The 27,670-nt window shown below is 62.2% G+C and overlaps 3 protein-coding genes across 10 annotated transcripts in view; 1 reads left to right on the top strand and 2 right to left on the bottom strand.

Moving 5' to 3' along the window:
- Nucleotides 1-116: 116 nt before the first annotated feature.
- CTU2 (cytosolic thiouridylase subunit 2) lies at nt 117-22,794 on the top strand. 3 transcript variants are annotated; one of them, XM_027513816.1, is made up of 16 exons: nt 117-344; nt 1,712-1,884; nt 13,891-13,968; nt 15,905-15,983; nt 16,155-16,214; nt 17,271-17,331; nt 17,736-17,845; nt 17,955-18,220; nt 18,299-18,434; nt 18,549-18,680; nt 18,941-19,032; nt 19,120-19,214; nt 19,312-19,441; nt 19,573-19,639; nt 19,734-19,792; nt 19,871-20,061. In XM_027513816.1, exons 2-16 carry the CDS (start codon nt 1,721-1,723, stop codon nt 19,944-19,946), a joined length of 1,605 nt encoding a protein of 534 aa, XP_027369617.1. In that variant the 5' UTR covers nt 117-344; nt 1,712-1,720; the 3' UTR covers nt 19,947-20,061. The 3 variants fall into 3 exon arrangements, with proteins under 3 accessions (XP_027369617.1, XP_027369618.1, XP_027369619.1); XM_027513817.1 differs by lacking the exons at nt 117-344; nt 1,712-1,884 and adding an exon at nt 12,732-13,240 and having other exon boundaries at nt 19,871-22,794; XM_027513818.1 differs by lacking the exons at nt 117-344; nt 1,712-1,884 and adding an exon at nt 13,285-13,460.
- RNF166 (ring finger protein 166) lies at nt 4,592-13,037 on the bottom strand. Of its 2 annotated transcripts, none has more exons than XM_027513819.1 (6): nt 12,783-13,037; nt 8,366-8,522; nt 6,950-7,062; nt 6,457-6,571; nt 6,259-6,366; nt 4,592-5,585 (listed from the first exon to the last, which is right to left on the bottom strand). In XM_027513819.1, the coding sequence occupies exons 1-6, from the start codon at nt 12,935-12,937 to the stop codon at nt 5,520-5,522; spliced, it is 714 nt and encodes a 237-aa protein (XP_027369620.1). In that variant the 5' UTR covers nt 12,938-13,037; the 3' UTR covers nt 4,592-5,519. The 2 variants fall into 2 exon arrangements, with proteins under 2 accessions (XP_027369620.1, XP_027369622.1); XM_027513821.1 differs by lacking the exon at nt 12,783-13,037 and adding an exon at nt 8,896-9,125.
- The window catches only part of PIEZO1 (piezo type mechanosensitive ion channel component 1), a 56,142-nt gene continuing 48,505 nt past the window's right edge, over nt 20,034-27,670 (bottom strand). The window contains exons 31-51 of one of the 5 annotated variants that reach the window (XM_027513812.1): nt 27,064-27,164; nt 26,548-26,629; nt 26,421-26,477; nt 26,161-26,333; nt 25,919-26,004; nt 25,532-25,723; nt 25,160-25,418; nt 24,903-25,091; nt 24,444-24,705; nt 24,088-24,229; nt 23,867-24,014; nt 23,573-23,787; nt 23,301-23,459; nt 23,068-23,215; nt 21,633-21,821; nt 21,447-21,539; nt 21,194-21,366; nt 20,956-21,078; nt 20,800-20,879; nt 20,519-20,708; nt 20,034-20,429 (exon numbers count right to left, since the gene is read on the bottom strand). In XM_027513812.1, the coding sequence (XP_027369613.1) occupies nt 20,180-20,429; nt 20,519-20,708; nt 20,800-20,879; nt 20,956-21,078; nt 21,194-21,366; nt 21,447-21,539; nt 21,633-21,821; nt 23,068-23,215; nt 23,301-23,459; nt 23,573-23,787; nt 23,867-24,014; nt 24,088-24,229; nt 24,444-24,705; nt 24,903-25,091; nt 25,160-25,418; nt 25,532-25,723; nt 25,919-26,004; nt 26,161-26,333; nt 26,421-26,477; nt 26,548-26,629; nt 27,064-27,164 (3,311 nt within the window). In that variant the 3' untranslated portion in view covers nt 20,034-20,179. Of the gene's footprint in view, nt 20,430-20,518; nt 20,709-20,799; nt 20,880-20,955; nt 21,102-21,193; nt 21,367-21,446; nt 21,822-23,067; nt 23,216-23,300; nt 23,460-23,572; nt 23,788-23,866; nt 24,015-24,087; nt 24,230-24,443; nt 24,706-24,902; nt 25,092-25,159; nt 25,419-25,531; nt 25,724-25,918; nt 26,005-26,160; nt 26,334-26,420; nt 26,478-26,547; nt 26,630-27,063; nt 27,165-27,670 lie in introns of all 5 variants that reach the window. The other 4 variants (XR_003506243.1, XM_027513814.1, XM_027513811.1 and 1 more) reach the window with 4 other exon arrangements.

Genomic DNA, 27,670 nt, shown 5'->3' with positions numbered 1-27,670 from the left:
TAGCGCGCCGCCTCGGCCAACCAGCGCGCGGCGCGGCCGGGCCTGGGCGGGGCCGCGGGGCGGGGCCTCGGGCCACGCCCAGGACAGGTGCGCGGGCCGCGGGGGAGGGAGCGCGTGGCTGCGTGTCCAGCCCACGGGACTTCCCTGGCGCGCGCCATGAGTCACGCCGACCCCGAGACCTGGCGCGCCCACTCGCCGTGGACTGAAAGGAGGAGGTCAGGGCTGGGCGGAAGCCGAGCTGGGCTCAGTCCACCCTGTGGTGGGAGCGTGAGCAGAGTCCAGCTTCGGAGAACCTGCTCCAGCCAGTTATAAGCCCGCCCCGCCTCCTGCGCAAACCCTCAAAGGTAGGTTTGATGAGCGCCAGCCCTGAACTGCAGAGCTGACCCTGTTGACCCGCTAGAGTGGTGACCAGGGGCTCGACCGGCCTTGGGGAGAGTGGCCCTCTCCCAGTGGGAGGGGACCCAAAAGAGACAGTACTTTAGCAGTTGGCTCCAGAAAGCTCATTTGGAGAAAGGACACCACCTGACATTCCGGAATTCCGAGGGTTCAGACAGGCAGTTGTGGGAAGTGGTGTGAGAGGGCAGTGTGCGTGCACCCGCTGCCGCAGCCTAGTCTGTGTGACCCAGGCAGCCTCACCTTCTGTGTCTTTTGGAATTTTCAGTGCCACCAACAGCCGGCCATGCCTGCATGTCTGGTACCTTCTGATGTGGACATTTTATGAGTTCAGGGGTCCCTCTCTGGCGGGGGTGGAGGAACACACTGCCAGGCCCCTAAGAACCACCAGGCACTTCCCTGGCTGTGCAGCAGGCCTGCCTTGAGAGACACAGGCACCATGTGCAGCCTGATGCTTTGCCAGCCAGGAGCCTGGGGGTGAGTGGAGGTGGTAAGGAGTCCACAGAGGAGCCTCAGAGAGACGAGGGGAGGGAGGCCTGAGTCACATCGGGTCTTATATGCCTTCAGTTTTGCAGAAAAGAAAACGTGCCAAGGTAGGCTACAGTGGGACTGGGACTGGGGCCGGCACTTCCAGCCTCATTCAGGGTGTCTGTTGCTTGGTTAGGGCTCATGGAAGAACAGACAGGTGGGGCACAGATGGGAGAAGATGTCTGTGTCTCCCATCACCTGGCTTACCACCGGTTGCCACTCGCTTGCATTTCAGAGAACATGTGGCTGCCTTCTGCTTGTGTGTTTCTCCCGTGGCCTCGAGCTTTCCATGTGTACCTTCCCTTCCTTTTCTTCTTCCCAGATGTAGATAACACTTGCAGATACCCAGGCCAGCCCTGCACCCACACCGTCCTTCTTCGCCCAGTAAGCCACTGTGTGGCCACCCCAGGTTGACTTTAGTCCCCAGAGGGACTCGCGCACTCCCATGGAGAACCAGCTGATCTCATCCAGGAAACACCCCAGGGATTTCGAGGACCCTAGATCACCTCTGGGGTGGGGTGCTCCTTTCCGAGGGCTGCCATGAGCAGTGACCCAAAGGGAAGTTTGAGGTCCCTGCCTACTGCTCAGAACTGCCCTCCTGTGGTCACGCAGACTCCCTGTTCAGCTGTGACTCACAGGGTTGTGTCCGGGCCAGGCTGGAGTAGGATTCACAGAGGAAAACCCGAGTGTCTGCCCTGTTCGCACCCGGGCAGCGCTGGGAGGTCGGTGGCAGTGCCCCCTCACCCTGCTCTGTGTCCTCTGTCTTCAGTATGACCACCTTGCCTTACAGCTAGGCCCCATGCTATGCTGTCGGAAGCTCACTCCCCCCGGCCTCCTGGAATGGTGCTCCCCATCAGAGCAGGACGTTCAGGGACCCCAGCGTCTGCCCTTGACACCTGGTGACTTCTGCTTGTGGTCACATGCCCGCTTGCCTCTATCAGACACTGAGCCAGCAGAGGCCAGGTAAGATTGTTACAATTCCTCCTACACTGGTGTTCTCTTTCTTTTACAGGTATGTTTTGTTCTTTTCTGTGCTTTACAATGTGGCTCTGGGCTTGTGCACCTGTATTCTGTTAAGCCTGGATTTTCTACTGCCTGGGCTTCCTGGCCCAATGTGTAAAGCCCGTCTCTGTTAGATGCAGCCCAAGGGCTGGAGAGGTGGGACGCTCTCGCCCTCCCCCACAGCGCCTGGGCGAGGTTGGGTCTGTGGTTGGGGCTCAGCAGTACCTGTCAGATTAGATGGAAAAGTGTCAGGTGTGGTCCAGGCATGCCCCTCCCCAGGGATCTCTCAAGTGTAGACACGTGGGTGAAGGGACCTGGCCCCGCGGTGGGCCTGGCTCTGGGGCTCAGAATGGCACTCAGAACCTGGCCTTGCAGCTGGGGCTCAGCTGTCCCAGGACTCGGGGCACTTGCCCTGGTGGCGTGGCCCCTGTGTGGGTGTGTGGTGTATTTGTCATGAGGGCGTGGCTGTGACAGCCTGGCTTGGAGCATCCTTGTGGCTGGGTCCAAAGTCATGGACACAGTGCTCTGGCTCAGGCTGGTGGCCAGTGTGTGTGTGGTCACCCCCAGAAGGGGCTCACAGCTGCTGACAGCTGCAGGATCGCTCTAGAGGGCTGGTTGTTAGAGGTGATACTGGTTCTTAAATGGGGGGAGGGGTTCACATGCTGTGTGACATGGGGTTTCTGGGAGGGGACCCTGACCTTCACCCACAGCTGTGACCCACAGTGGGTGTATCACCAGGCACTGAGCCTCGCGGGTGATGCAGGGCTGAGGAGGGATGCATAGGTGTGCATGCATCAGTGCTCGGGGGTGTGCAGGCCTGCACTCTGGCGCGCACACAAGCAATGCCGCAGGAGCTGTTCCAGGTGTCACTGTGGTTGGGCTTCCGCAGGTACGCCGGGGTTTGCAGGGGAGTGTCTGCTGGTGCACAGCCGAATTCCCAACTCTGGGCCCCATGGCACCCTCTCAGGGCCCCTTCCCTGTCTGGGCCCTCGTTCCTGGTGGCTTGTGGGAGAGACCAGAGGGCCACGGGGCGTGGCTCTCTTCTCTGTGATTGTGAAGGCAGCTCCTCCTGGTGGGGTCCCGGCCCTGGCAGCTGGCTGGGCTGGAGAACAGGGCTCACCATGGGTTCTGGGCGCGGAAGCTCGCTGTCGGCTGGTGCTGATCACACGCTGCTGGGGATGTGTTATCAGGCCCACGGTGTGGAGGTGTCTTTGGGCCCGTTAGTCTGCACTGCCTTGTCATGAGGGAGTTCAAGGCTCCTTCCAGGGAGTACGTTTCGTGGGCAGATGCGTGGTGCTCAGGTATGTCAGAGTCCAGAGGAGGCGCTGCAGCCTGGGCGTCACCCCCGGGGACTGCCAGCCTGCTGTGGCCAGGAGCCCTTGGTCGAATGCTGACATGGTGGGTGCTGAGGCCTCTACAGGGCGAGACTCGGGGACAGACACCCGGGCATCGCCTCCTCGAGGGCACTGTGAGGTCAGGACCTGCTGAGGCTGCCCTAAGGCTGCCCCTGGGACTCTCTGGGCACCAAGGGTTGTGACAGGCACATGAGAACAGCTCCATCCTCCCCAGGTGGCCTGTGGGTGGCTGACCAGCCTGGCTGTGTCCAAGAGGGGAGAACGTAGCTGCCACCAGCCCCGCTCCCAGGGCTGGAGGCTGAACTGGGGCTGGGACACGGGCCCAATGACCCCAGAACCCCATGTATCCCAGACACGACGTGCTGGCAGCTCCGGGGTGGCAGGGGGAGAAAGCGACAGGTCCTGGATGGGGGCAGGGTGGCCAGCCCCGGAGGAGTCAGCAGTGATGACTGCCGGGGGCAGGGGAGGTCGTGGCGGAGTGAGGTGCTGGGCTGGTGGGGGGAGGACGCAGGGCAGCGTCTGCACCTGTTTTCTGGAGCCGGGCGGTCCCCACGCTGCCCCTGCTGGCTCCAGGCCCTGGGTGACCTGCCAGGGCCACCCCGAGGCTCCCCTACCTGCACACGGGGGCCTGAATCCCAGCCCCTCAGCCTCCTGCAGGAGGGGGACTTCAGCCACACGCTTCCTTTCCCTCCAGCCCTGGGGAAGCTGATGCTGGGCCTGGGTGGCCCCCGGATCATGTCACAGCCTCTTTTGGAAGGTAGCAGGAAGGACGGGCTGGCAGGTGGCATCTGTGGCCAGTGGGGGGCGGGGTGCTGGTGGCTCCTGAGGAAGGCTTTCTATAGCGGCTGAGCCCCAGGCAGGACGGTCCTCTCGTGGAGGCCTCTGCTTGTCAGCCCTGCCATGGTCAGCGGGAGCCTCACCTTCTCCTGAGGGGCAAGGTCCAGGGCACAGGTAGGGGAGGCAGGCAGGGACAGCTCAGCAGCGCACCAGGACCCTGACCACACGGGGTTCTCGTCGCGTTTTAAAGGCCTGTGGTGACTTGGAAACAGCAGGGGGCTCCTGGCATTGATGTTGGCCTGAGACCACCGTCCCTGGATGGATGTCTGAGAGGAGGGCTGGCTCCTGGGCTGGAGTGAGGGCACATGCTGAGGGCACAGCCTAGCAGGCTGCCTGGGGAGGCTGTGGGAGCCTCAAAGGTGGAACTCCTTGGGAAGGACACATGACCGCAGGCCTGCAGCAGAGGATGGCCTCCTGACCCCACTCCAGCCCTCTGCTGTTAATGTTTGCTGAAAGAAACGCACTGGTCAGGCCGCTTGAGATGCTTTGAAACGTTTTATTTAAATTTTTTTTTTTTTTTAAAGACAGCAATAATTTACTCCAGGAACCAAACGAAGGTGCCAGTGAGCATTTTCTGGCCTGACCAGCCACTGCCCCGGCCCCGCGTTCTGCCACCCTTGGGGGTGGCCCTGCCTGGGCCGGGAGGCTGTCAGCTTCAGAACAGTGACTGCGGGGCTGAGGCCGGGACCCAGGCGGGGGGCCAGGAGCAGACCCAGCTGCCTCCGCAAGTGGCCAGACATTGGGATTTCTTCTGGCTGTTATCACAGGGCCCCTGGGGAACGGCGAGGTGACCTGGGCAAGTAGTCACCTTGGTCCCCAGGCACAGCCGTTGTCCCGTCTCTCCCTTCCTTCCCCCACCTATCCCACAACCGTTCATTTTTGATTGTTTTTTTTAAAAAATATAATTTTGTAAATGTTCCATAAAAATACTATTGTTCCTAGTCAAACACAGATATTGCAATATGAAGGGTAACTGCTCTGTCTTTGCTCTAGAAAATGTGAAAAGGTCATCACACCGGATAATATAGAAAAGTGCGGAACCTCTAGGTATCACAAAAGCCAGTACCGAGCGCGCGAGGGGGAAGCGTTGCCAGGTGCTGGGCTGGGCCCCTGCGTGTCCCTGCTGGGTGGAGGGGCCTGAAGGGTCCTCTTGGCAGGGAGGACAGCATGGCTTTGAGACATGGACAGGGGCCGCACTCGCCACCCCACGAGGCCATGTGCTCAGCCCGAGCACCGAGGAGCCAGCAGCGCTCAGCAGGAGCGCAGGTGGTGGGGACGTGGCCTCTCCTCTGGCAGCAATGCGGTTCTGCCCGGCCCTCGAGGCGCCTTCCCAGGCGGGTCTGGGCGCAGGAGCTGGCGGGCTCTGTCCTTGGAGGTGGGAAGGCTCAGCCGGTGGTGGCACCGTCAGTTCTCGGAGAGAGACAGGGCCAGGGCGGCCTGGAAGGCAGCCTCCTCGTCGATGCTATAGTCCTGGAAGACGGGGCGGAGCTGGGCGGGACGCGTGGTCACTCAGGGCCACCCCTGCCCGGTCACCTCAGACAGACTGGAGTGCAGTCCCCCCGCCCTGCCGCTGTTCAGCCTCACAGTCACGGGTCCTGGGCACCTCGTGGCAACTAGTAGGGGATGGTCTGGCTGCCCTGAGGACACTGCGCCCGGTGACGGAGGGCTGGACAGACTGTGCGCGGTGGACGCGAGGAACGAAAGCTGTCCTTTCCCCCCAGATTCAAGGACGGCAGGGTGGGGAAACCAGCACCCCCGTGTTTCTACCATCAGGACCAGGTGCGGGCAGAGTGGAGGCGGGAGCCTACAAGGCTGGGTGCCCGCAGGCTGGCAGGGGACGGGAAGAGCAGACCTCGGGGCGCACAGGAGGGGAGCGTCTGCAGGCGGGATGTGGCTCTTTCCCAGTGGGCACTGGAGGGGCCTGTCCCCAAGGAGGGTCTGTGTCCCCAGGCCTCAGTGCAAACCCGGGGAGACGGTCCCCCTGCGATGGTGCCTCCCCCAGAGGACCCCCCGAGTGAGGAGAGCTGGTTGGCCCGTGGGTGAGAGGCCCACTCTGCACAGCCCAGGGTCCCCAGGCCTCTGCTGGCCCTGCAGACCCACCCACCACCAGCGCTGGGAGGGCAGGGGGGGGCGGGTCACCCACCACAAAGGTGTCGTAGGAGAACTTGTGCCTGTGCAGCAGGTGTTGCAGGAAGTTGGCGCTCTTGTAGCTGGGGTCACCCCAGGGCATGGCCGAGCAGATGGGACATACCTGGGACAGAGCCGGGGGTGGGGGGTGAGCCCACGGGGCCTGGGAGGCCGTGCGTGCGGGGAGCAGGGTCTGGGGCGCAGGCAGGCTTACCACGCGGTTGGGGTCGCTGCGGTGGTTGTCCACGCAGTGCTTCACCAGCTCCTGCTGGTCCAGGTTGCGGGCGCCACAGTAAGGGCAAGCGAAGGTGGACCTATTGGGGACGGCGCTGGGGCGGGGGCGAGGGGTGAGTGGCGCTGCCCCTCTTCCTACGGCCTAGCCGGCTCGCCCTCCCCCGCACTGTGGGCCCTGTGGTCGTGGAGCCCGTCCTCCTCTGCACGTTCCACCAGGACCTCCCACCTGGTAACTCCCAGTCTCTCCTTCCTCGACGTGGCTGCCCGCCCAGAGTGGTGTCTGTCTGGCCCCAGCCTAAGGACTGCGCTCCCATTAGGGGGTGACAGGTAGGCCAGGCCAGGCCCTCCTGGGTCCCCACCTGCAGGGGTTGAGGCCCTTCAGAGCCCTCCCACCTCCTCAGGGTTGAGCCACGCTGCCCATCCTGTGACGTAGGCCAGAAACTGCCCCAGAGGATGACCTGCGCGGGGCCTACCTGGGGATGGGCTGGGACGTGGGCACCACGGGGACGAACTTGGGACAGTTGGCCATCTGCTCCTGGACCTTCATGCAGGAGGACACGTGCACTCTCATCTTGGCCAGCGTCACCTGGGAAGAGAGAGGGGAGGGTCGGGGCGGGGGCTGAGGCCCTGGCTACTGACACCCCGGCCAGCACCGTGGCTGGAGAAGGAGGCCAGTGCACCCAGGGCTGCAGAGCCGCACCCAGAAGCAGGTGCTCACAGCTCACGCTGTGGTCATGCAGGGGGCAGGGGGCCTCCAGGGAGCAGCCCTGACGGGGCCCCTGGGGAGCTGGGAGACATGGGAGGGTTGTTCGTTTAACTGGTTGATTGATTTGGCTGCTCTGGGTCTTAGTTGCCCCACTTGGGATTGTCAGCTGAGCCTTGTAGGGTCTAGTTTCCTGACCAGGGGCCAAACCCGGGCCCCCTGCATCAGGAGCGTGGAGTCTTGGCCACTGGACCACCAGGGAAGTCCCATGGGAGGGTATTTACTTGTGAAAAGTTACCCCTCATAACGGGAGCCAGCAGACAAAATTCTAGGCAGTCAGATGTGCTGAAAACTCCTTACTAAGAAGCAGAAAAGCTAATGTGACACAGCCTTCTCAATCACCAGGTTGCCCGCTCCGGCCAGAGGTGGAACCGGCTCAACAGGGCAGGGCAGGGCGCACTGGCTGCCCGGGGCAGGCAGGAATGAGTGGAGAGAAAGAGGCCCGGGCAGCACTCCCAGGTGGCACAAACGGGAACCTCCAGGAGCGCCCACCCAGAGCCTGCGGTACAGGGGGAGGGCCTCTTGACACCGGCCTGGCCCCCCTCTGCCCAGGGCTGGGGACACTGCATGAGGCCTGCCCCTCTGATCCCACCTGTGTGGAAAGAACCACGACACAGACCGAGCGCGGGGGCACCTCATGCTGCTCCTGGGCTGGGAGGGAGGGGCGCGAGAGCCTGAAGGAGGCCCCTGGACATTCAGACCTGTGACCCTGAGGACAGAGCAACCAGGGCCGCTTCCTACTGTGGTAACTCAGGAGAGTTAACCTGTTAACCTGAGCAATGGCGGAATCTGAAAACCTCACTTCATGTTTTGCTCCCAGGCTGGGTCCCTTGAGAGCTGGTACACCTGCCTGCAGGAACAGCAGGTGTCGGGCGGACTGGGGGGGCTCGGGTGCTGGAGGGATGGTGGGCCTGGGCCTGCCTCAGTCACCGCCTGCAGCGTGAGGGTCACTGGGGTGTTAGGCTGCATCTAGGGCGGGCTCAGCTCAGCCCCCATCCCCGCATTGGCCACAGCCCAGAGCCTGGGCCACGCTCGGGAAGTGAGTGGAATGGTAGGTTGCTCAACAGGACTGGGGGGTGGCCTGCACCTGGTTCCCCCATGCACCCGCCAGGAGCCCAGCCAATACCTTCTTACTGCAGCCTCGGCAGGGCGCCTTGTAGGACGCGAGCTGCTTCTCCACGTGGGCAGCCTTGTCCACCTTCTTGGGGTCAAAGGGCAGGCGGCACAGCGGGCACAGCGGGGACGGCACCTGCAGGCAGGGCTGGAGGCACTCCCCACAGAACCTGCAGGGGGGACACGGGCCTGAGGGCTGCGCACCCCTACGTCAGCAGGTGCTTCTGTGCGGGGCCTGAGGGCGGAGTGGGCACTGTCTGGCTGAAAGATGACCACTGTCCCTGCCCCATCATGGGCTCCTGAGCTGCAGCCATGACCCCCTGTCCTGTGCTGGCTCCCAGACTTGGTCCCAGCAAGAGCACTGGCTGCGGGAGGGCCAGGGCCCACCCTGCCCATCTCACTGCCACGGGTGATGACAACACCTCGGGGGCTCCAGGACAGCGTGGGAGACCCAGGAGGCCCTCCACCCACTAAGTCTGGGGGTAAAATCACTAACCCCCAGTGCTGAGAGGAAACCACAGGGCCCCAGGGCCCAGCACTCACTGGACTGAGCAGGGCCAAGGCTGGCCAGGAAGCGTCACCAGTCTTGGGACATGCCCTGTCCCCAGGCAAGCAGGGCTCAGGCCCTGAGCAGAGGCAGGGTGGCAGAGGGGCTGTGCCCAGGTGCCCAGGCTCCTCTCGGCTCTGAGCTCTTAGCCACGTCTCTGGAGGTCCCATGTCCTACACCCTCAGGTGCTTGGCCACAGCAGCTCGTGTTCACAACCAGCCCTGTGCTGTGGAAGAGCACACGCCGCAGGTCAAACATTCTCAGCTGGGAGACAAGAGGGACTGAGAGCCTGATCTCAGGACCAGCTTGGTCTGGCCTTGTAGGAAGTGCTGAGGGGTCTGCTCAGCAGAGACTGGGGCCTCGTCCACAGCCCACAAGCTCAGCCCCGCAAGAAAGGTGGCAGCTTGGCGGCCTGCACAAACCCTGCTGGGCACTGGGGTTTGTACTGTTCCCCACGGGTCAGGCAGGTGGGGCTGCGGGCATTTCTAGGGGCCCAGCTGAGCGCAGGGTCCCCATCCTTCTGCCTCAGACTTTCACCTCTTCTCAGGAAGAGGCACCTCAGGCGATCCAGAGGCCCTTCTCCTGCATGCTGGCTTCCGTGCAGCCACCTCTGTGTGCTTTCAGTGAGGGATGTGTCCCCTGAGCCACAAGCAGCTGGAGGAAGCTTGCAGAGCGCCAGGCTGAGGGTGTACTCAGGACAAACTGGTCTTGGGTCAGGGGAGGGGTGCCTGGTAGGGATGGGAGGCAGGGAAGCTGCGGTTCCAGAAGCAGGATGAGCCCCGCCTGACCCGCCCGCCACACTGCCAGCTCATCTTACTCCCTAAGGAGCCGGGGGCAGAAGGAGGTGCAGCACGGCCCCTGCCCTCGCAGGTGCACGGAGGCCTGGTTAGGGGGTGGGGGCGCGGCCCGTCAGCTGGCCGGAGCCTCTTCTGCGTGGGCCCATCGCTCAAGTGCTGCCCCCACTGGTGAACCCCTGCACAGACACAGGGGAGCCACCTGGGACCCTGAGAGGCCACTGAGCCTGTGGACAGAGGCCTTGCAAACTGAGCAGAGAAGCCCGCCCCAGGCTGGTAAATGCTCAGCAGTCCCGGGTCTCTGCAGGCACTGGACCACGGGCGCTGGGGACTGTGGCCACAGAAGGGGCCTCAGTGACAGGGTGAGAGGCTGGCCTGGCCCAGTAGCCTGAGCTCCAGCCTCGGCTTTGCTGAACGCCTGGGGATTGCCCTCGGCTGCCCCGATCTCCTTTCCCTTGTGCTGGAAGAGTAACAGCACCTGTCTCCCAGGGCTCTGCAAGCAGGGAGGACTCAGAAAATGTCTGTTACCACCATTCTCTACACATCTCCTGACGCATAAGTGTGCCAGTTTTCTACAACTTCTGTTCATTAACAGACTGCACGTGGGGACACTTAAGCGGGGGACAATGTGACGGCACTGACCAGAGAGGGCGACAGAAGAGGCACAGTGGCTGGAGGCAGCCCAGGCAGAACTCTGGCCCGAATACACTGGCACTAGGGGAGGCTTTGTCAGAGCATTAGAAACAGGAGGTGGCTTCTGGTTCCAGATGCGGCTTACTGCCCAGGGCATCCCCTGAGTGTGACAGATTACTGGCTTATCTGGGGACTTCCTGGGAGCGCTTTCACAGTCTCCACCGAGGAGCCCCCTTGCCTCTGGGCTCCTGCTGGAAAGCCCTCCCTATGACCTGCCCCTTCTGTCGGGTGCTAGAGCAGGAGTCCAGGCCCAGGCAGGGCTGCTGTCACCTCCAGAAAACCTATTTTGTGGAAGGAAACTGCTTAGTTAGGTAGCTGTGGGGTGAGGCAGATAACCAGACCACCAGCAGACTTTTTAAAAGGAAAGGTGTGTCTTTAAATCTTTCATGTTCGTTTGTGCTGCTGCTGCTGCTGCTGCTAAGTCGCTTCAGTCATGTCCGACTCTGTGCGACCCCATAGACGGCAGCCCACCAGGCTCCCCCGTCCCTGGGATTCTCCAGGCAAGAACACTGGAGTGGGTTGCCATTTCCTCCTCCAATGCATGAAAGTGAAAAGTGAAAATGAAGTCGCTCAGTCGTGTCCGACTCTTTGCGACCCCATGGACTGCAGCCCACCAGGCTCCTCTGTCCATGGGATTTTCCAGGCAAGAGTACTGGAGTGGGGTGCCATTGCCTTCTCCTGTTTGTTTGCACACACGCCTTCAAACCATCGGACAAGAAACTTATAGAAAGTAGGCAGCAGAGATAACCAGCCAGGAAGTTTACATCAGCAGTAGGGTCAGGAAGGAAATATTTCTAAGGCAGAAGCTAAAGAAGAGGCTGCTGCAGGACCAGCTCAGGAACAGGAGCAGAGGAGTCTGATTCTGCCGAGAAAAGTGTGGGGAGAGGGTATTAGAGAAGAATATGCTTTCACAGCAGTTTGTGTAGTTCTGTATTCTAAAAAGACTTATTTGGGAAAAAAGGCTTGTGTCTAGGGCTGGGTGAGTGTTGATAGAAATCCTAAGCCCAGGAAAGGCTTTCTAAAATTGGGCCCCAAGACAAGCTCTGCAGCTCTCTCAACGATTGGCTGGAAGAAGCTGAACACACTGTGACAACACCCACTGATGTGTGTTGATGAGAGAGGTGCTGTTCAAAGGCTGCCCCTGCCAAAATGTCACAAATGGCATGAAAAAGTGAGGTGCAGCGCCTTCAGGACTCGTCAGCAACGCTCCCCCAGGATGCGCAGGTGGGTGTCTGTGCCGTGTGTGTGTGTGTGTGTGTGTGTGTGTGTGTGTGTGTGTCTGTGCCGTGTGTGTGTGTGTCTGTGTGTCTGTGCCATGTATGTGTGTGTATGTGTGTGTGTCTGTGTGTCTGTGCCATGTATGTGTGTGTATGTGTGTGTGTGTGTGTGTGTGTGTGTGTGTATGTGTGTGTGTGTGTAGGCTTCCCGACTCCTGACACCGTCCTGCAGCACGAGGATACACAGCATACACACCTAGCAGTTCCAGTTCCCTCTCTGCATCAAGACCCTCCTGGGCCAGCTGCCTTTGTTTGCAAAATGTTCTGGGGCCTCCTACTATCCTGGGTGCACCTTGGCCCCACCTCCTCAGCAGCTCTGCGGGCAGCCAAGCCCTCCTGTCCCCTCTCCCACCCTGCTATTTTCACTCAAGAGCTGTGTTATTCAGCCTTCTGGAGAGTTGGAGACCACACACTCTGATCTCAGGCCCCTCCCAATCAGGCTGGCAGCTCCCAGAAGACAGGAGTGCAGCTCTCTGCTGGGAGAAGAGCTACATCCTCAGGTTTGTGTTCCTGAAACAACTGGCCCTGGCGCAGCTTGAAACCCTAGCAATGTGTGTGGCATGTGGTCCACCGAGGGCCAGCCTGCCTGGCTGCTCAGTGACCCATGGTGACCCAAGTTCTCCATCAAAACAAAACAGCACCAGACTCCAAGAAAGCCTTTGTCCAAACTTTAGGGAACTCCTCTCCTCTGCAGTCACGACAAGCTGACAGCAGATCCAAAAAATAGTTGACAGCAAAAGCCACAAAGCATTTATTTACAATTGCCCACCCCAGTCTCCATTAGACCAGAGGGAAGGCGACCGGCACAGAGGTCGCACCCGCTGCCCTTTGAGTTCCCAGGGAGGCCCGCCGAGGCCGTCAGCGGCTCCTGGCACACGAGACCGGGCAGAGCTGCAGGTCGGCCCTGTCTGCCGACGGGGTGATCGGGGTCGAGCGCCCGGGGCGGGCGGGCAGGACGCTGGGCTGAGGCGGATGGACGTGCCCAGAGGGCAGAAACGGCGCTGCGCGTGGAACCCCTCGCCCCGCAAGTTCTCGCGCGCTGGGACTGCGCTGGGGTGGCCTCAGACCTCCCCACGGCGGCGCCCGACCCCGCGGCCTCCCGGAGGCCAGCGCACTCACGTGTGGCCGCAGCTGCCGATGGCCACGGGCCGGTGGTAGACTTCCAAGCAGATAGGGCAGCTGTACTGCGCCTCCAGGGCGCTGTCGCCGCCAGCGGGCCCGCCCGGCGGCTGTCGCTGCTGAGCCGAGCCCACCAGGCTGCGGAACATCGCCATCCCGGGGCCCGGCCAGCCGCCGCCGCCCCTGTCCCGGCTCGGCCTGCGCGTCACGGCCGCGCCGGCGCCGAGTTGACATCAGAAGGCGCGCCCGCCCCCAGCTCTCGAGTCACGGCTGCGCCGGCGTCGTGTTGACGTCATAGAGAGCGACCGCCCCTCGCGGCGGCGCCTAGGTGACGTATCAGGATGCGCCCCGCCTCTGCCGTCGAAGCTGTCTGCTAAGCGACACAGCGCAGCCATGTGCGAGATGTCTGAGGAGTACCGGGAGTCCGCCCCCAAAGGGCCGCCGCCGCCACGGCTTGGGTAAAAGTTGGGCAGCTGCACCCGCCACTTCCTTTCCGATCCTCCGGCAGGCGGCGAGCCCTGCCCCGAGGGCCAGCCCGTACGCGCTTTGCGCTCAGTCTCGGGGGCCACGCTCCGGGAAGCCCGGAGACCGCCCAGGGCGGGTCCTGGGAGTCCAGGAATCTCTGGTGTGGGGTGGACCTCGCTCTTCAGCATCCGGGGAGTGCCTGGCAAGCCCGTGGTAAACACTTGGCGCGCTCGCACCTCTAATTTTTGTAGCCAGTGGAATGGTTCCGCCTCTGACCAAGCTGTCCTTACTTGGCGAGGAAAGTCGACCTGCCGGCCGCTTCTGCACTCTGGTTCCAGTTCTCCCCTCCAGCGCCTCCCAGAGCTAGCTGTCTCTTTTCTCGTGCCAGTCCTAAGAGACAGAGCCCACTGAGCTGGCTTTGACGAACTGAAATCCCCTTAGGGCCCTGGTATTTCCTCAGCGGGGTAGTCTGGAGAAGAATACTAGGTCCGGTCTGTGAGGTGCAGGCTCCTTCCTCCCCACCCCGACCCCCACCACGGTCTCTCTGGTACAACAGCTTGGGATGAGAAACCGGCTGCCGCCTCCCTGAAGCCCCTGAGCGCATGTAATCAGTGTCCTGGTCTCTCTTCTCCCAATGCCTCAGAACTGGGGATCAGAAGTGTGTGAAGTGCAAGGAAGGCCTGCCTGTGGTGGTGATCCGGGCTGGAGACGCCTTCTGCAGGTGAGGCCTGGAGGTGGGAGGTGACCCGGCACACACAGTCTCAGTAACCAGGACTGCCTCCATTTCTGCGGCTTTATTTCTTGCTTTTGAAAGCATTTTACTCCTAATGTCCAGGGGTGGGTGAGTGTGTGTGTATGGCTGTGGGTGTCGGTTTTTGTGTGAGTGCGTTCTCCCAGGTGTGCATCAGGAGGCAGGAAGGTCCGAGTGGCGCTTACAGAGAGTTGGGAGCGAAGGTGAAGAGGAGTGTGGTGCAGGCGAGAAGAGCTCCTCAGGGCAGCTGGAACGTATTCAGGGGCAGCTTGGAGCACCCTGGGCTTTCTGGCAGGCGCTCTGTGTGTTGCCTGTATTACTTGTGAGAGAGGGATGAAAGGGGGAGTTCTAACCTCCCAGCTGTGGGGGCATCTCTGGGGATTTTTTGTTTTATTTATTTGGCTCCATCAGGTCTTATTTGAGACATGTGGGATCTAGTTTCTTGACCAGGGATGGACCCCAGGCCCCTGCATTGGGAGCACAGACTCTTAGCCACTGGACCACCTGGGGCAATCCATGGGGGGACCTCTGGACAGGAGCAGGGGCTGATCCCTGGTCCCAGAGAGGCCTAGCATGTTCCGTCTGATCTGAAGCTGTCTATGGCCCTGTCACGTTGGCCATGAATCATAACTTTCAGTGTCTGGTCATGTTTATGGGATACGTGGGTCCACAGGGGTCAGGCTCGTCACCTGCTTTATGAAATTTAGGTGACGTGACATGCATGGCAAACAAACACGTTGAATTATTTGACCAGCTCACATTTTTAAATTGGTCTCCCAAAGTATCAGACTCTACTTGTTAAGTTTCTGAAAAAGAAGCTAAAGGAATAGAATAAGTTGTTTTCTCCCAAACTTTCTCACAGTTGCCCATTTTTGCGGGGCTGGGTAGATTTGCTGTGTGCTGTCAGGAAATATGTTTTAGATACGAAAGTCACTGCTTTAACCACATAAGAGCATCTGGAAATGACGGTCTCTCCAGTCTGCTTGGAGAGCTCCCCGATGAAGAGGAGAGAGGCCACAGCGACTCCTTCTGGGCCCAGGGCTCCCCTCCCCTGCTCGCTTAGTCTGGAAAGAGGTGATAGGCTGATCTTCCAGGTTGCAGATTTTGGCAGTCTGGGTTTTGAGCAAGTTCCTCATTGGTGGAGAAGGTCAGCATGTAGGAAGCCCTTGCCTTGCCTGACCAGAGGGAGAACGTGGTTTCTGGGGCCTCATGGTGCTGTGGGGGGCACGGCTGTGGCAGCTGCAGGGTCCTCTCTGCCACTGTGATCATCCGTGTCTGCCCAAGGAACCTCCCGGGGCCCTGACCTTCCAGGAGCCACCCCGTGGCGGATCCCCTGGGGTCCCTGGAGCCTCAGTGTTCTGCTGTTGAGTTACTGTCCACAATGCCTCCATGGGGTGTTTGGTCAGCTATTCATAAGCAGGGCCTGCTCTGTGTTGGGGGCTGTTGTGACACTAGATCGTCTGACCAGCAAGAAGTAAATGCTGTGGGGCACAGCCCCAGGCTTGGCCGCTGTCTGGGGCAGCGCTGCTCACCTCTGCTCAGGTCCCTCTGCTTGGGTCCCTCTGCTTGGACCCCTCTGCTCCACCTGCCTGCCTTCTGGGTTGCTGGGGAGGGAGCTTGCTTTCTCTCTGCTTGTCTCTCTTCTCTCTTTCTTCTCTTTCCTCCCTTCTTTCCCCTTTTTCCTTTCTGTCTCTTTCTCTTCCTTTTTCCTTTCTTTACTTGCATTTTTTTTTTCTCATTTCTACCCTCGTACATCTTTGGGTGCAGCTCTTACTGTCAAGACATTGCTTTAAGGGTGGAAGTTGCTAAAAGAAAGTGTAACCTGGTGGACTCTCAGGCTGTGCCTTCGAGGTGTTGGTGGGTGGCCTGGGCTGTGTTGCCGCGGCTGCCAGTGTCTGTGTTGCAGGGACTGTTTCAAGGCGTTGTACGTGCACAAGTTCAGAGCCATGCTGGGGAAGAGCAGGCTGATCTTCCCAGGAGAGAAGGTAGGCTGTGGCGCCCCCCTCGCAGGCGGCCCGTCCCAGCCGCATCGTGCCAGCCCCTCCTACGGGCGCACACCCGGACTCCTGGGGGACTCACGTCTGGAGACATCCCTGGGCGGAGTAGGGGGCCATGTTGGAGGTGCGGTGCCCCCAGTGATGTTCCTTCTTCCGCAGGTGCTCTTGGCGTGGTCTGGGGGGCCTTCGTCCAGCTCCATGGTCTGGCAGGTCCTTGAGGTATGTCTCCACACCATCCTCCTGCCACGCCTAGCCAGGATCCAGTGTGGGGGGCTGACACCAAGGGACTCTTGCTTGGGGCTGGAGAGAAAGGTCCTATTCCCAGCCAGGATGCTCGGGGCTCCTAGATGCGGGCACGTGGACGCTGGCCCTGGAGTGGTATGGGGAGTGCCCAGCCATGTCTGGGTTTAGTGCCCTGTCCCTTTGCTCGAATGCAGACATGTGTTGCTGGACAGCACCAGGCACCAGGGTGGCACCAGGGCAAAGCGCCCCTCAAGGCGTCCAGGGGCGTTCCCCTGGTCCAGGGACGGTGTCAGAACAAGACAGTAAAGCAAGAGCAGGTGCCCCAGGGACCTGAGGGCTTGGGGGTTCAGGGTGGCTTCCTTGAGCAGTTTAAGGGGGGGCTTGGAGAGGCAGGGTCAGGGTCTCAGGGGTTCAGTGGAGAGACAAGGGGCATGGGGGCTGTGCTGGCCCATCCACAGGCCTACTTTGGGCACTGGAGGCAGTGGGACTCCTGGTAGCCCTGGGGCACTTGGGAGGCCTTGACTCGCGTGGCACATACCTGTACCCCTGCGCACCCTCTAAGGGACGGTGGTGTGGCCTGTACCAGGGCTTCCCGGAGGCGGCACTTCTGCGCTTGGTTTTCTGCCCTTGCCTCCTGGTCTCCTCAACCTGGCCAGAGGGGGTGAGACCAGCCCCCTCCCCGCCCTCGCCTGGCGGTGCTCTTCCCCGTGACCAGAGATGCCTTGCTGTCATGGTCTCTTCTTGCTCTGAGTGGTCTGAAGGGCTTGGCAGGGGCTTCTCGGGTGTTGCCAGGAGGCACAGACAGGCTTTGAGAGCGGGTTTTGCTTGGAGGGGGACAGAGGTACCCCAGGGAGTGCCACTCTGAAGCGCGCTGGGCTGTGCCTCTGCCCTGTGGGCCTGCGTGGAGTCCGGCACAGCACAGGGGACACTGCTGCCCTTTCCTGGGGCCCTTGGTCTGGAAGGAGCAGAGTCTGCAGCAAAGTGCCTGGTGGCTTCTGGCCTTGGAGCTGAGGCCCTGTCACATCCCCCCAGGGCCTGAGTCGAGATTCTGCCAAGAGGCTGCGTTTCGTGCCAGGGGTTGTCTACATTGATGGTACGTCTCCTCCTGGGCCCTGGTGTTCAGATGGGCCTGCTGACTGCTGGCGCTGTGCCCATAGGAAGCCCTCCTGGGGGCGTTTCTCTGGAGACAGTGAGCGTGTTCGGCAGACAGCACTGCTGCTGTCCTAAGTCTCAGACCATCCAGGGTTGGGCAGAAACGTCTACTGAGTGTCCACCACGGGGTCCAGGGCACTGAGTGAGAAGGGCGAGTTCATTGCCTGAGGGGACCTGCCCTTCCGGCCTCCACCCCATCCCCAGAGAACTCACCAGCCACTCTGAAAATGCCCCCCGAGGAGACAGGTCAGCATTCAGAGACTGCTGCCCCCACAGGGCTGTTGGTCCTGACCACTGCCCACATCTCTTGAAGCCTGACTCTCTTTTTCTGCCTGCGGGTCTCAGAGGGAGCCGCCTGCGGCCAGAGCCCCGAGGACAGAGCGAGAACTCTGGCGGAGGTGAAGCTGGCCCTGCAGACCACTGGCTTCCCATGGCATGCTGTGGCCTTGGAGGAGGTGGGCGGGCCGTCCCTGTTCGAGGGCCTGGGGGCGAGCACTGGGTGCCTGAGGGGCACGGTCTGCTTCCCCCACGTTGGGTGGGTCTCACAGCTCTGCCCTCCTGCAGGTGTTCAGCCTGCCACCCTCTGCACTGCGCTGCTCTGCCCAGGAGGCAGCGGGGACGGAGGGAGCCTACAAGGCAGCTGTGGACAGCTTCCTGCAGCAGCAGCATGCACTGGGCACCAACGGGGTAGAGCGGCAGAGCCAGCACTGTGCCCAGGACCCCCAGAGCCCCGCTGGGCCACCCACGACCGCCCAGACCCAGGCACTGTCCAGGTTGTTTGACTCAGTGAAGACGCTGACGGCCAAGGAGGAGCTTCTGCAGACCCTGCGGTGAGTCTGTCTCGCCCTGCCCCCCGAGTTCTGGGCCTGTCTCCCTGCGCTCCTGAGACCTCCCGCCTCGATCCACAGGACCCACTTGATTCTCCATGTGGCCCGGAACCACGGCTACTCCAAGGTCATGACGGGGGACAGCTGCACCCGCCTGGCCATCAAGCTTATGACCAGCCTGGCACTGGGGAGAGGGGCCTTCCTTGCCTGGGACACGGTGCGCCTGCAAGCTGCCCAGGGGTCACCCAGGAGGCGGGCAGAGGTCGGGACCCCCCAGCAGGCAGGGACAGCCGAGTATAGTGAGGAACACTGTCCCCCTCACCACCCCCAGGGCTTCTCAGACGAGCGACATGGTGACGTGGTAGTGGTACGGCCCATGCGTGAGCACACGCTGAAGGAGGTTGCCTTCTACAACCGTCTGTTTGCCGTGCCCTCCATCTGCACGCCGGCCCTGGACACCAAGGTGGGCAGCGTGCATGCCCCTTGTCGTAGTGGAACCCGCGTGGGGCATCCCTGTGCTCCCGGAGTGGGGGTTTGTGGGGGTGGGGTGAGGGGCAGGACGGGCTCTGTCAGGGTGCCTGATTGAACGGGGGGGCGCTCTAGAAGTGGGGCGCCTGGTTTGCTGCACAGCAGACTCTCAGGGCTGATGCTGTGAAGTCCGGGGTCCACGCTTCTCTCAGGTGGGGCCCCTCCCACAGCTGCCCCCTTGTCTCATTGCCCCAGGCACCCGAGAAGGCCAGCATCCACCGGCTGATGGAGGCCTTCATCCTCAGGCTGCAGGCCCAGTTCCCCTCCACGGTCAGCACCGTGTACAGGTGGGTGCGTGTAGGCACTGGGGGTGGGGGCGCTGGGGGGGTGGGGCCCCCGGCCAGCAGTGTCTTAGAGCCCTGTTCCCACCCCAGGACAAGCGAGAAGCTGGTCAAGGCCCCCAGGGCTGGCTGTGCCGCCGGCCCCCGCTGCCTGCTCTGCATGTGCACGCTGGACGTCGATACTGCTGGTCTGTCCTCACCCGTGCGGTGCTGGGGCAGAGCACCCGCGAGTGCTCTTGGGGTTTTGTGGCCCCCGAGGTCCCCTCAGCTCCTCTCTGTTTGCAGATAGCGCCACGGCTTTTGGGGCTCAGACCTCACATCTCCCCCAGATGCAGACCCCTGTCACACAGGCTAGGGCGGCTGCCGGGCCCTGCTGCTGTGCCGGAATGGGTGGGGCCCCCGGCTGCTGCAAGAGGTGAGTCCCTGCCTCGACCTGTCGTGCCCCCCACCCTGCTGTGGTCGGTACCTCGTGGTTGCACAGTGTGGGTGCGCCCTGGGATCCTCACTGAGGACCAGGCCAGGCGCTCAGTCCAGCGTGCTCTGCAGGGAGGACCCCCGGGCCCAGGTCATGGAGCAGCTGTGCTACGGCTGCCGAGTGAACATGAAGGACTTGGTGAGCGGCCACCTCTCTCCCGGGTGAGGGACAGGTGGGCACTGGCCAGCCTCGTGCCTTTCAGCCCCTCGCCTGTGCTAACTCTCTGTTGCAGCCCTCCTTGGAGCTCTTGCCACCCTATATCCTGTCCGAGGCCCAGCTCCGCAGCCAGAGGTACTGCCTGTTCTGCTGGGGAAGGGAGCATAGGAGGGGTCCTTCTGGGTGTCCGTTCCTACCATGCAGTTCCCCCAGGGCCACAGCCGAGCAGGAGATCCGGGAGTACCTGCTGGGGGACAGCGAAGACGAGGCCGGGACTGGCGAGAGCTGAGCTCGCGGACCAGCACCTGGGACAAGAGACCCCCCGGGAGCAAGAAGGCAGGCAAGGCTGGGCAGTCGGCATGTGATTGCCCCTTTGTATAAATAAAAACGTTTTAATTAGAAAACTACAGTACGCATGGGGGTGGGGGACAACATGAAGGGCCAGCAGTCCTGCGCCGAGCGGGCCGCGGCTTCCTGTGACAGCAGCATCAGGCTGGGGCCTCGACTCCACCCATGGTGGCTCTATTCCTTGTCGCGCGTCCACTTGATCATGGTCTCGGGTGAGCGGTACAGGAAGATGAGCTTGGCGTAGAGCTCCTCCTCCAGCTCCAGCTCCCGCGTCTCCCGCACCAGGAAGATGTCCTGGCATAGCTTGAGGATGCGGTCCACGCAAGGCAGCTCCTCAAACATGATGGAGTGCGAGATCTCGCTGAAGAAGCCGCGCACGAACTTGCCGATGACCAGCACGATGGACACGTACAGCCCCATGATGCTGGGGGCAGGTGGGTGGGCAAGTGAGCCTCGGGGCTGCTGCTGGCCTGCACCCTGCTCCAACCTGCCCCCCAGCACCACCACACTCACCCATAGCCGGCCAGGAAGCCCAGGCTGGGCGGGCTGACCTTGTCACTGAAGATGACCATGGGCAGTAGGTTGCAGTTGGCCTGGCAGTCCTGCAGCTCAATGACCCACCACTCGAGGAAGCCAGCTGCCCCTGTGCCCACACGCTCCCTGCGCAGCTGGATACGCACGCCGAGATAGTCAGCCTCCTCGTCTAGGTGGGAACCGGGAGGTGTCAGGGCCCCCGGCTGTCCAGGGCCACGGCCACAGCCAGCACCCCCACCCAGAACCCCTGCCCCGCTCACTGGGCTGCAGCTGCTTCACGGGGTTGGCTTCAGGCCCACTGGGGGCACGGATGTACTTGGGGAAGAGGTGGGGGATGACCCTGTGGGGAGAAGTGGTGAGTCAGGCCTGGTCCAGCCCTCCTGTGGCCTCCACGCCCGGTCCCCCCACCCACTCACACGGACTGGTCCGAGGTGCCTTCCAGCAGGCTGGCCAGCTGCCGCCGGGCAGTGCTGTTAGGGGCCAGGTCCAGGGTGTGCTTCTCGTTGGTGTACTCCACGCTGCCGCCCTTGGCCAGGTCCCTACAGCGGGGGCACAGTGTGACCTGGTGGGGTGTGTGACCCTTTGAGGTTGCCCTCTGCCCAGGACGCACCTCTGAAGTTCCAGGTGAAGGGTGGGGTGCCCCCCCGGACGCACCTCTGGAAGTTCCAGGTGAAGCGCAGGGTGATGTCGGCCGTGCCGTTATACAGCTCCCGCTTCATCTGTGCCCGGCTTGGCGGGCTGATGCGCCACAGTGCCCCGGAGCTGCCCTCGATGTGCACTGTGACGATATCCTCAGGGCTGTACTGGCTGATGAACTGCATGGCCAGCTGGGTGCAGGGCAGCATCTCAGTGGGGAGCAGCCGGACCCTCCCTCCCACCACAGGCAGACGCACGGGGGGCCACTCACTGGGTGGGGGTCAAACTGCTTGGACAGCTCCTCGTAGGCGTGGTGCGTGAAGGGCACGATGGATGGCTGCTGGGCGCTCATGGTGAACAGGGGCTGGCGGTGGGGACATGGTGACCTGGCGCCCGGAGAGGCCCCCCAGCCCCGCCACAGCAGCAACGTGCAGCCAGACCCCCTTATGATGCTCACCTCATAGCCGCCCAGCTTGAGGGTGACGGTGACGTCGATGGGCTGGTTGACGACGCCGACCACAGAGCGCACCAGGGACATGAAGAGCAGCGGGAACCAGATGATGGCCACGAGGAACAGGATGATGAGGCCGCCCATGCCGTACTTGACAATCTTTTTCTTCTTCTGCCCCTTGGGCTGCGGGTATTTCTGGGGGTGGGGGGTAAACACAGGTCACCCGCCTGGCCCTGTGCCAGCCCCTGACAGCAGGCATCGTGGTCTCAGGCTCCCCTGTGACCCCACAAAGTCAAGCCTTGACTATACATTGAAACTGAAGCCATAGCGGTGAAGACAGCTGACCAGGGAGTAGAGCCCAAAGCCAGAACCAGCCCTCACCTTGAGGCCGTGGGGAAGGAAAGCCTTTGCCACAGAGGGTACTGGTCACCCACATCCTTGACAAAGATGAACTCATGGGAGACCTAAAGCAGTAGATGCTTTCAGGGCAGATCTGCCTGATAAGGGTCTGACTTCCGGGATGCATAAGGAACCCTCACAATGACCAAAAACCACCCAAGTAAGAACCAGAGAGAAACCTGGACACTGTCTCTCCAAAGACAACGATACACAGGTGACCAACAAGCACAGGGAAAGATGCTTGATGGGAAACAGAAGTCAGCAGGTGAAACAGAAGGAGAAGCACAGTGCGACACCTCCCTGCCAGGGCGTGGCGCAAGCAGGCTGGCGTCCCTGCCATGCCACAGCCACAGGGCTCGGCAGGGGCCCCCAGAGACACGGTTCTTTCCTAAGCGCACACCCAGGAGATGTGAAAGGCTGTGGAGGCTTTTTTTTTTTTAGGACATATACAAGTCTTAACCACAATGGACTACTACTTAGCCTTGAGAAGAAACTGTGGTACAGCTGTATGGATAAGCTTGGACCACACTGCGCTGCGAGAAGCCAGTTGTGGAAGGCCATGCATTGTGGGTCCATGCAGCTGGCGTGACAGGAACAGGTACACCTATGTAGGGGTGGATGGGGGCCGGGGGCCAACTGCTTGTGGGGCTGAGGTTTCTGGATGATGAGTGTGGTCTTAACTGTTCTGATGTTTGTGGAGATTTGAATATACTAGAAACCATCCACCTGGTGATGTGTGAATGTTATCAATAAAACTGATGAGAAAGCACAAAAGCCCAGTTAACAGATCAGTGCTCACACTGTGACCCACAACAGTGAGCCAGGGCCCAGAGGCCAGGCCTCCTGCTCAGTGTTGGCTCTGGCCCCTCTGTGGTTGGGCCACCCCTGAGGCAGCCTCAGTCACCGTCCCCTGGGAGGAGCCCTTTCTGGCCACCAGGAGGATTTTAGGACAGTGCCCTCTCGACTTCTGCTGTGTGGGCAGTGAACCCCAGGCGGGACCCCAGTGGGGGTGAGTGGCCAGTGCCCCCTGGGGCCCCGGCACCTTCTCAGTCTCTCGGCTGCACTTGATGATGAAGATGTTGGCGTAGATGTCCTCCACGCACATCCAGTTGGACAGGGACAGCGTGGTGTCCGTCCACACCCAGTCCATCACTGCCCGCAGCTCCACCAGGAATGGCACCAGCCGGAACCTGCCCAAGGTGGGGCACCATCAGGAGGGCCGGAGGGATGATGCCCCCTACCCCCAGACCAGCACCCCAGGCTGGCCACACTCACCCCTGGAAGAGGAAAAGGTTGAGGTGGTTGTACTTCTTGGTGAGGAAGTTGCCGAGGATGCGGGTGGGGTAGCCACAGCGGATCTGGTAGGCGGACAGAGCGAAGTAGATGCATTTCACAAAGTACCACAGCTGGGCCACCGCGTTCTGGCTGAACATCCTGGATGGGACCGGGAGGCCAGGTCAGAGGTCAGGGTGCCCATGCCCCCAACCCTACCTCCACCAGGCACCACAAAGCCTGTGTCTGGGCAGGGCCTGCACCCTGGCACGCACCGCTCAGTGACAGCGGGCAGGATGAAGAACATCCAGAGGTGGACGGCCAGCACCAGGACGACCTGGAAGGCCAGCTTGCCCAGCACGGTCTTGCGCAGGTAGAGGGCGCGGTCAATGACCATGGTGCTGAACTGGATCAGCAGCATGACCAGGAAGGCCTCGGGCACCTGGTCATCTGACAAGGAGGACGTGATGTCCGTGGCTGCCGAGTGCTTCTGTGGCCGGGAGAGCAGAGGTCAGAGGTGCTGGGGAGGCCGTGGGGCCTGGGCTCACCAGGGCAGAGACCCAGCTCACCCCAAAGGCCCAGAATCCGAAGATGATGATGATGAAGTCGATGACGTCGGCCAAGAACATGAGCGCGTAGACGTCGGTCGCGGCCCGGTACTTCGTGTGCAGGATGTCCTGGAAGAAGCGCCGCACGGGCCAGTACATGCTCCGGGCCCTGCGGGCGGGCGGGCTCAGTCCAGGCCCTGCTCCTCCCACCCTCGCCTGGGCGCTCCCAGCAGGGCACTCACAGGGACAGGCAGAAGCTCTGCAGCCGGACCCCCAGCACCCTCACTCTTTCCTGGGGGCGACTCCGCCTCTTCTCTCTCCGCAAGGTCGCTGCCCCCGCCGCCACCACCGCCACTGCTGCCTCCTCCTCCTCTTCCTCGCCTTCTGTGAGGAGCAACCGCCACTGACGGTGGAGCCTGCACGGCACCGGCTGGCCCAGCTCAGACTCCTGACCGTCCCAGGAAACCCCGAAGGGGCTGCCAGTGCAACCAGCCCACTTTGTACAAACCAAACCGAGTGCAGGGACCTCCCCAGGGTCACCAGCAGAGGGTGTGAGGGCTGTGGGATGTGAGCGGCTCCACCGGGTGGGCCCTCGTACCAATGGCCTGTCCTCTGGTTTCCGTGCTCTCCTTCCTCCTCCTCCTGAAACGGAGGCTGATGCGCCTCTTGCCGCCGGGCTCTAGGGGCCCACCCTTCGCTTCCGCCTGGACATTGTCCTCAGCAGGGGGCCTGGCCGCCCCTCCTGGCTCCTCCTGGGGCGCAGGCAGGGCTGGCTCCTCCTCAGCCCCCTTCTCCTTTGCACTGCCCCTATCGTGCTCCTTGGACAATGGGGGGTCCTCATGGTCCCAGAGGCCGTAGCACTGTGGAGTGAGGCAGGCTGGTGAGGCTGGCATGGCCACCCTGGGCTGGGTGAGATGGCCAGGCCCACCCTGGGCCCCAGTATGTCCCGCCTGCTTCCTGAAACAAACTGGCTGTGTGTGTGCGTGTGTGTGCGTGTGTGTGTGTGTGTGTGTGTGTGTGTCGACCTACGTGTGCAGGTGTGTGTATGAGTACTCACCAGCAGCTGTGCGCGGTGGAAGAATAGCGCCATGAGCTGCAGCAGGTCGTACTTGACGTAGCTGTCGCTCTTCTCCAGGCCCAGGATGCGCGGCGGGAAGTAGGGCTTGTTTTCATAGCGCCGCAGCACAGCGTGGCTGTTCCAGGGGAAGAAGCCAAACTGGAACAGATACTTGGCGACCACCGTGACCTGCAGGGGTGAGAGGTCAGCGTGGCGCCCGCACCCTCCCCCACCCCCACCCCTCCAGCGACGCCCACCTCCGTGAAGATGATGGCCGTCATCCAGAAGCGCTTGCTGGGCCGCGGGATGGAGAGCATGGCCCACAGGAAGACCAGCACGGGCAGCACAAGGGAGGTAGCTGAGGCAGTGACCATGTGGTTGAGGACGATCACGAAGTAGCACAGCAGCTCCGAGTGGGCAGCCACGCACTGGTACAGGGCCTCCAGCAGCCGAAGCGCCCGGCCCCGCCCCGCCGCGAACTGCTCCGCCTCCTCCAGCTCCGGAATGTGCACGCGCCTGCGGGGGACCGGGCTCAGGCCTGGCGCAGAGGCCTGGACGGCACCAGCACCCAGCACCGGCACCGGCTCGGAGCCTCGGGGGCCACCTGCTGTGCACCCCTCCCTGCTCACCTGTCCACCAGCAGCTCGCTGGCCGTGCGCATTCGGGCGCGGCTGCCAGCGGGAAGCTCCCCAGAGCTGCGCAGAGAAGCCCCAGGCTCGGTGACCACCTCTTCGCTGCTGCTGCGGGTATTGTAGCCAGTGCTCAGGGGGCTGCTGGTGTCCTCGGTCACGCTGCTCAGCGGCTCCTCCACCCCCAGCCCGCTGCAGGAGAAGGCAGCTCACAAGGCGGCCTGTGCTCTGCCCGGGCTCTGGGGGCAGTCCTGGAGGGCTTCTGGGTCTCTGGTGGACAAGGGCCCAGCCGGCTACCGCCCCCTGTGCAGCAGCTCAGGCGCTGGGGCTGGACAGGCCGCGTGAGGTGAGTCCCCACTGTCCTGAGCCGCCCGCCTCCGCTCCTACCTCGATGCTGTGCTCAGCGCATCACGGGCTGCCTCAGCTTCGTTGGCGTACAGCTGGTCCAGCACGTCCCGGCGCACCTCTCCGCCCTGCAGGGCAGCCAGGGTCTCAGGTCAACCGACTTGGGCAAATGGGGGGCGTGGCAGGCGTCTGTGCAGGGGCGGGGCATGTGGTGGTGGGCGGGGCGTCGGTGTAGGGGGCGGACCCCGGGGAGTGGCAAGGCGGGGCCGGGGCAGCCCGCTCACCCGGAGCAGCTCCTGCGTGAGCAGGTAGCGCTCTGCGCGCAGTACGTCGCTTATGGCGCGGTGGTGCCGCGTGAAGTCGTGCAGCCAGCGCGTCAGCCCGTCCACCAGCGCCTGGCCCAGCACCCACAGGAACTGCACGGCGCTCAGGACTCTCTGCATCACATGGCTGCGGCCTGCGGTGAGGGTTGGGCAGGAGGGCATAAAGGAGCGGTCAGCGGGTAACCCCCACTCCCTGACCCCAGCCCTTGGCACCAACTCACCGGTCACCTCGTCCTCCAAGCCCTCTGCCGGCCCTGCTTCCTGGCTTGGGTCGCCTCCTAGGCACAGGGGACCTGATCAGCGCTTTGCCTCCCCACCACCCCACAACCTGCCCATAGCCAGACTCACCTGTGCGCAGCTGCTCGGCCCTCTGCTGCCGCTGCTGCCGAAGCACCGTCTGCGCGTTGGTCACCCACGCCTGGTAGGCCATCTGCAGGCAGGGCCCTGGGTTAGCACCCCTCCACTCCTGCCATGGGATCCCATTTACCCACCTCTGCCTCCCGTCCAGGAGCAGCCTGGGGTCAGGAGGCCAGAGTGGGGGCCATCAGATCCCTGGGGGGCTGTGGTGGGAAGACGGGGGTGGTACATGAGCCACCCAGCACATCCTGGCTTCCACTCAGTGCCAGTCCCCATGCTGAGAACAGGAGCCCAAAGGTGGACAGGAAGGGTGTGTCTAGCAAACAGTGAGCCTTCTCAAGAGACCAGGGTGGTCAGTCAGGGCCCGGGGAGGTGGGCAGAGAGGCACACAGCTGCCCATGACCTTTACCCCTAGATCCTGCCTTCCCCCCCATATGTGAGTGCAGGAGGTCTGAATGGGCTGGGTAGGTGCCCTAGGCCTAGGGAGTGTCAGGCCCACATGCTCACCTGAAAGGCGCTCTGTGACGATGGCCTGGGGTCCTCGGGCTGGGCTTCTTCCTCCTCCTCACTGTCCGACTCGAACAGGAAGTAGTCCCCAGAGTGGATAACTGCGGGCAAGGGGGGCACTGAGAGCCAGCCACCCTCCCTCCTCCCGCCAGACCCTCAAGTTCATCTCTTTGGTTTGGGATGGGTCCGGTAACAGTCTGGCTATTCTGGCCAGCTTGGGACCCTCAGCAGCCCGTGACCCTGGGGCAAAGGCCCGCAAGCCACCCTCCTCAGAGGGACGGCCACGGGCAAGAACCAGGGAGTGGCAGGCCGGGGGACAGCAGCACATGCACAGGACACAAGCAAGAGCAGGGGGGGACGAGACCAGACTGGACGAGAGGAACACGAGCGAGCAGGACTGGGAAGGAGGGACACTGCCAGCCAGCAGCCAAGACTCATACTTCTGAGTCCAAGAGTTAGAAAGCAGAAGACACACAGAGCCTGTTGTAGGGATGTGGCCCCTGATGACCCAGAGGCTCAGTGTGAAGCCTGAGAGCAGGGCTCCTGGGAGGTGCCGGCCAGGTCAGTGCAGGGCAAGAGGGAAGCCTGCCTAGCGCACAGCGGCTCT

Source organism: Bos indicus x Bos taurus, chromosome 18 (genome assembly GCF_003369695.1).
Source record: "Bos indicus x Bos taurus breed Angus x Brahman F1 hybrid chromosome 18, Bos_hybrid_MaternalHap_v2.0, whole genome shotgun sequence".
Classification (NCBI taxonomy): Eukaryota; Metazoa; Chordata; class Mammalia; order Artiodactyla; family Bovidae; genus Bos; species Bos indicus x Bos taurus.
Note: the sequence above shows the minus strand (reverse complement) of the source record. Positions and strands in the feature narration are given on the sequence as shown.

What these genes read in the sequence shown, in the direction of transcription:
- CTU2 (XM_027513816.1), top strand. Translation starts at nt 1,721, where the DNA reads ATGCTATGCTGTCGGAAGCTCACTCCCCCCGGCCTCCTGGAATGGTGC. An exon ending in ATGCTGTGGCCTTGGAGGAG is followed by an intron (nt 17,846 to 17,954) that starts GTGGGCGGGCCG and finishes GCCCTCCTGCAG; the next exon opens with GTGTTCAGCCTGCCACCCTC. An exon ending in GAGCTTCTGCAGACCCTGCG is followed by an intron (nt 18,221 to 18,298) that starts GTGAGTCTGTCT and finishes CTCGATCCACAG; the next exon opens with GACCCACTTGATTCTCCATG.
- RNF166 (XM_027513819.1), bottom strand. Translation starts at nt 12,937, where the DNA reads ATGGCGATGTTCCGCAGCCTGGTGGGCTCGGCTCAGCAGCGACAGCCG. An exon ending in GCCGAGGCTGCAGTAAGAAG is followed by an intron (nt 7,063 to 8,365) that starts GTATTGGCTGGG and finishes CTCTCTTCCCAG; the next exon opens with GTGACGCTGGCCAAGATGAG. An exon ending in TCTCCTACGACACCTTTGTG is followed by an intron (nt 5,586 to 6,258) that starts GTGGGTGACCCG and finishes CCCGTCTTCCAG; the next exon opens with GACTATAGCATCGACGAGGA.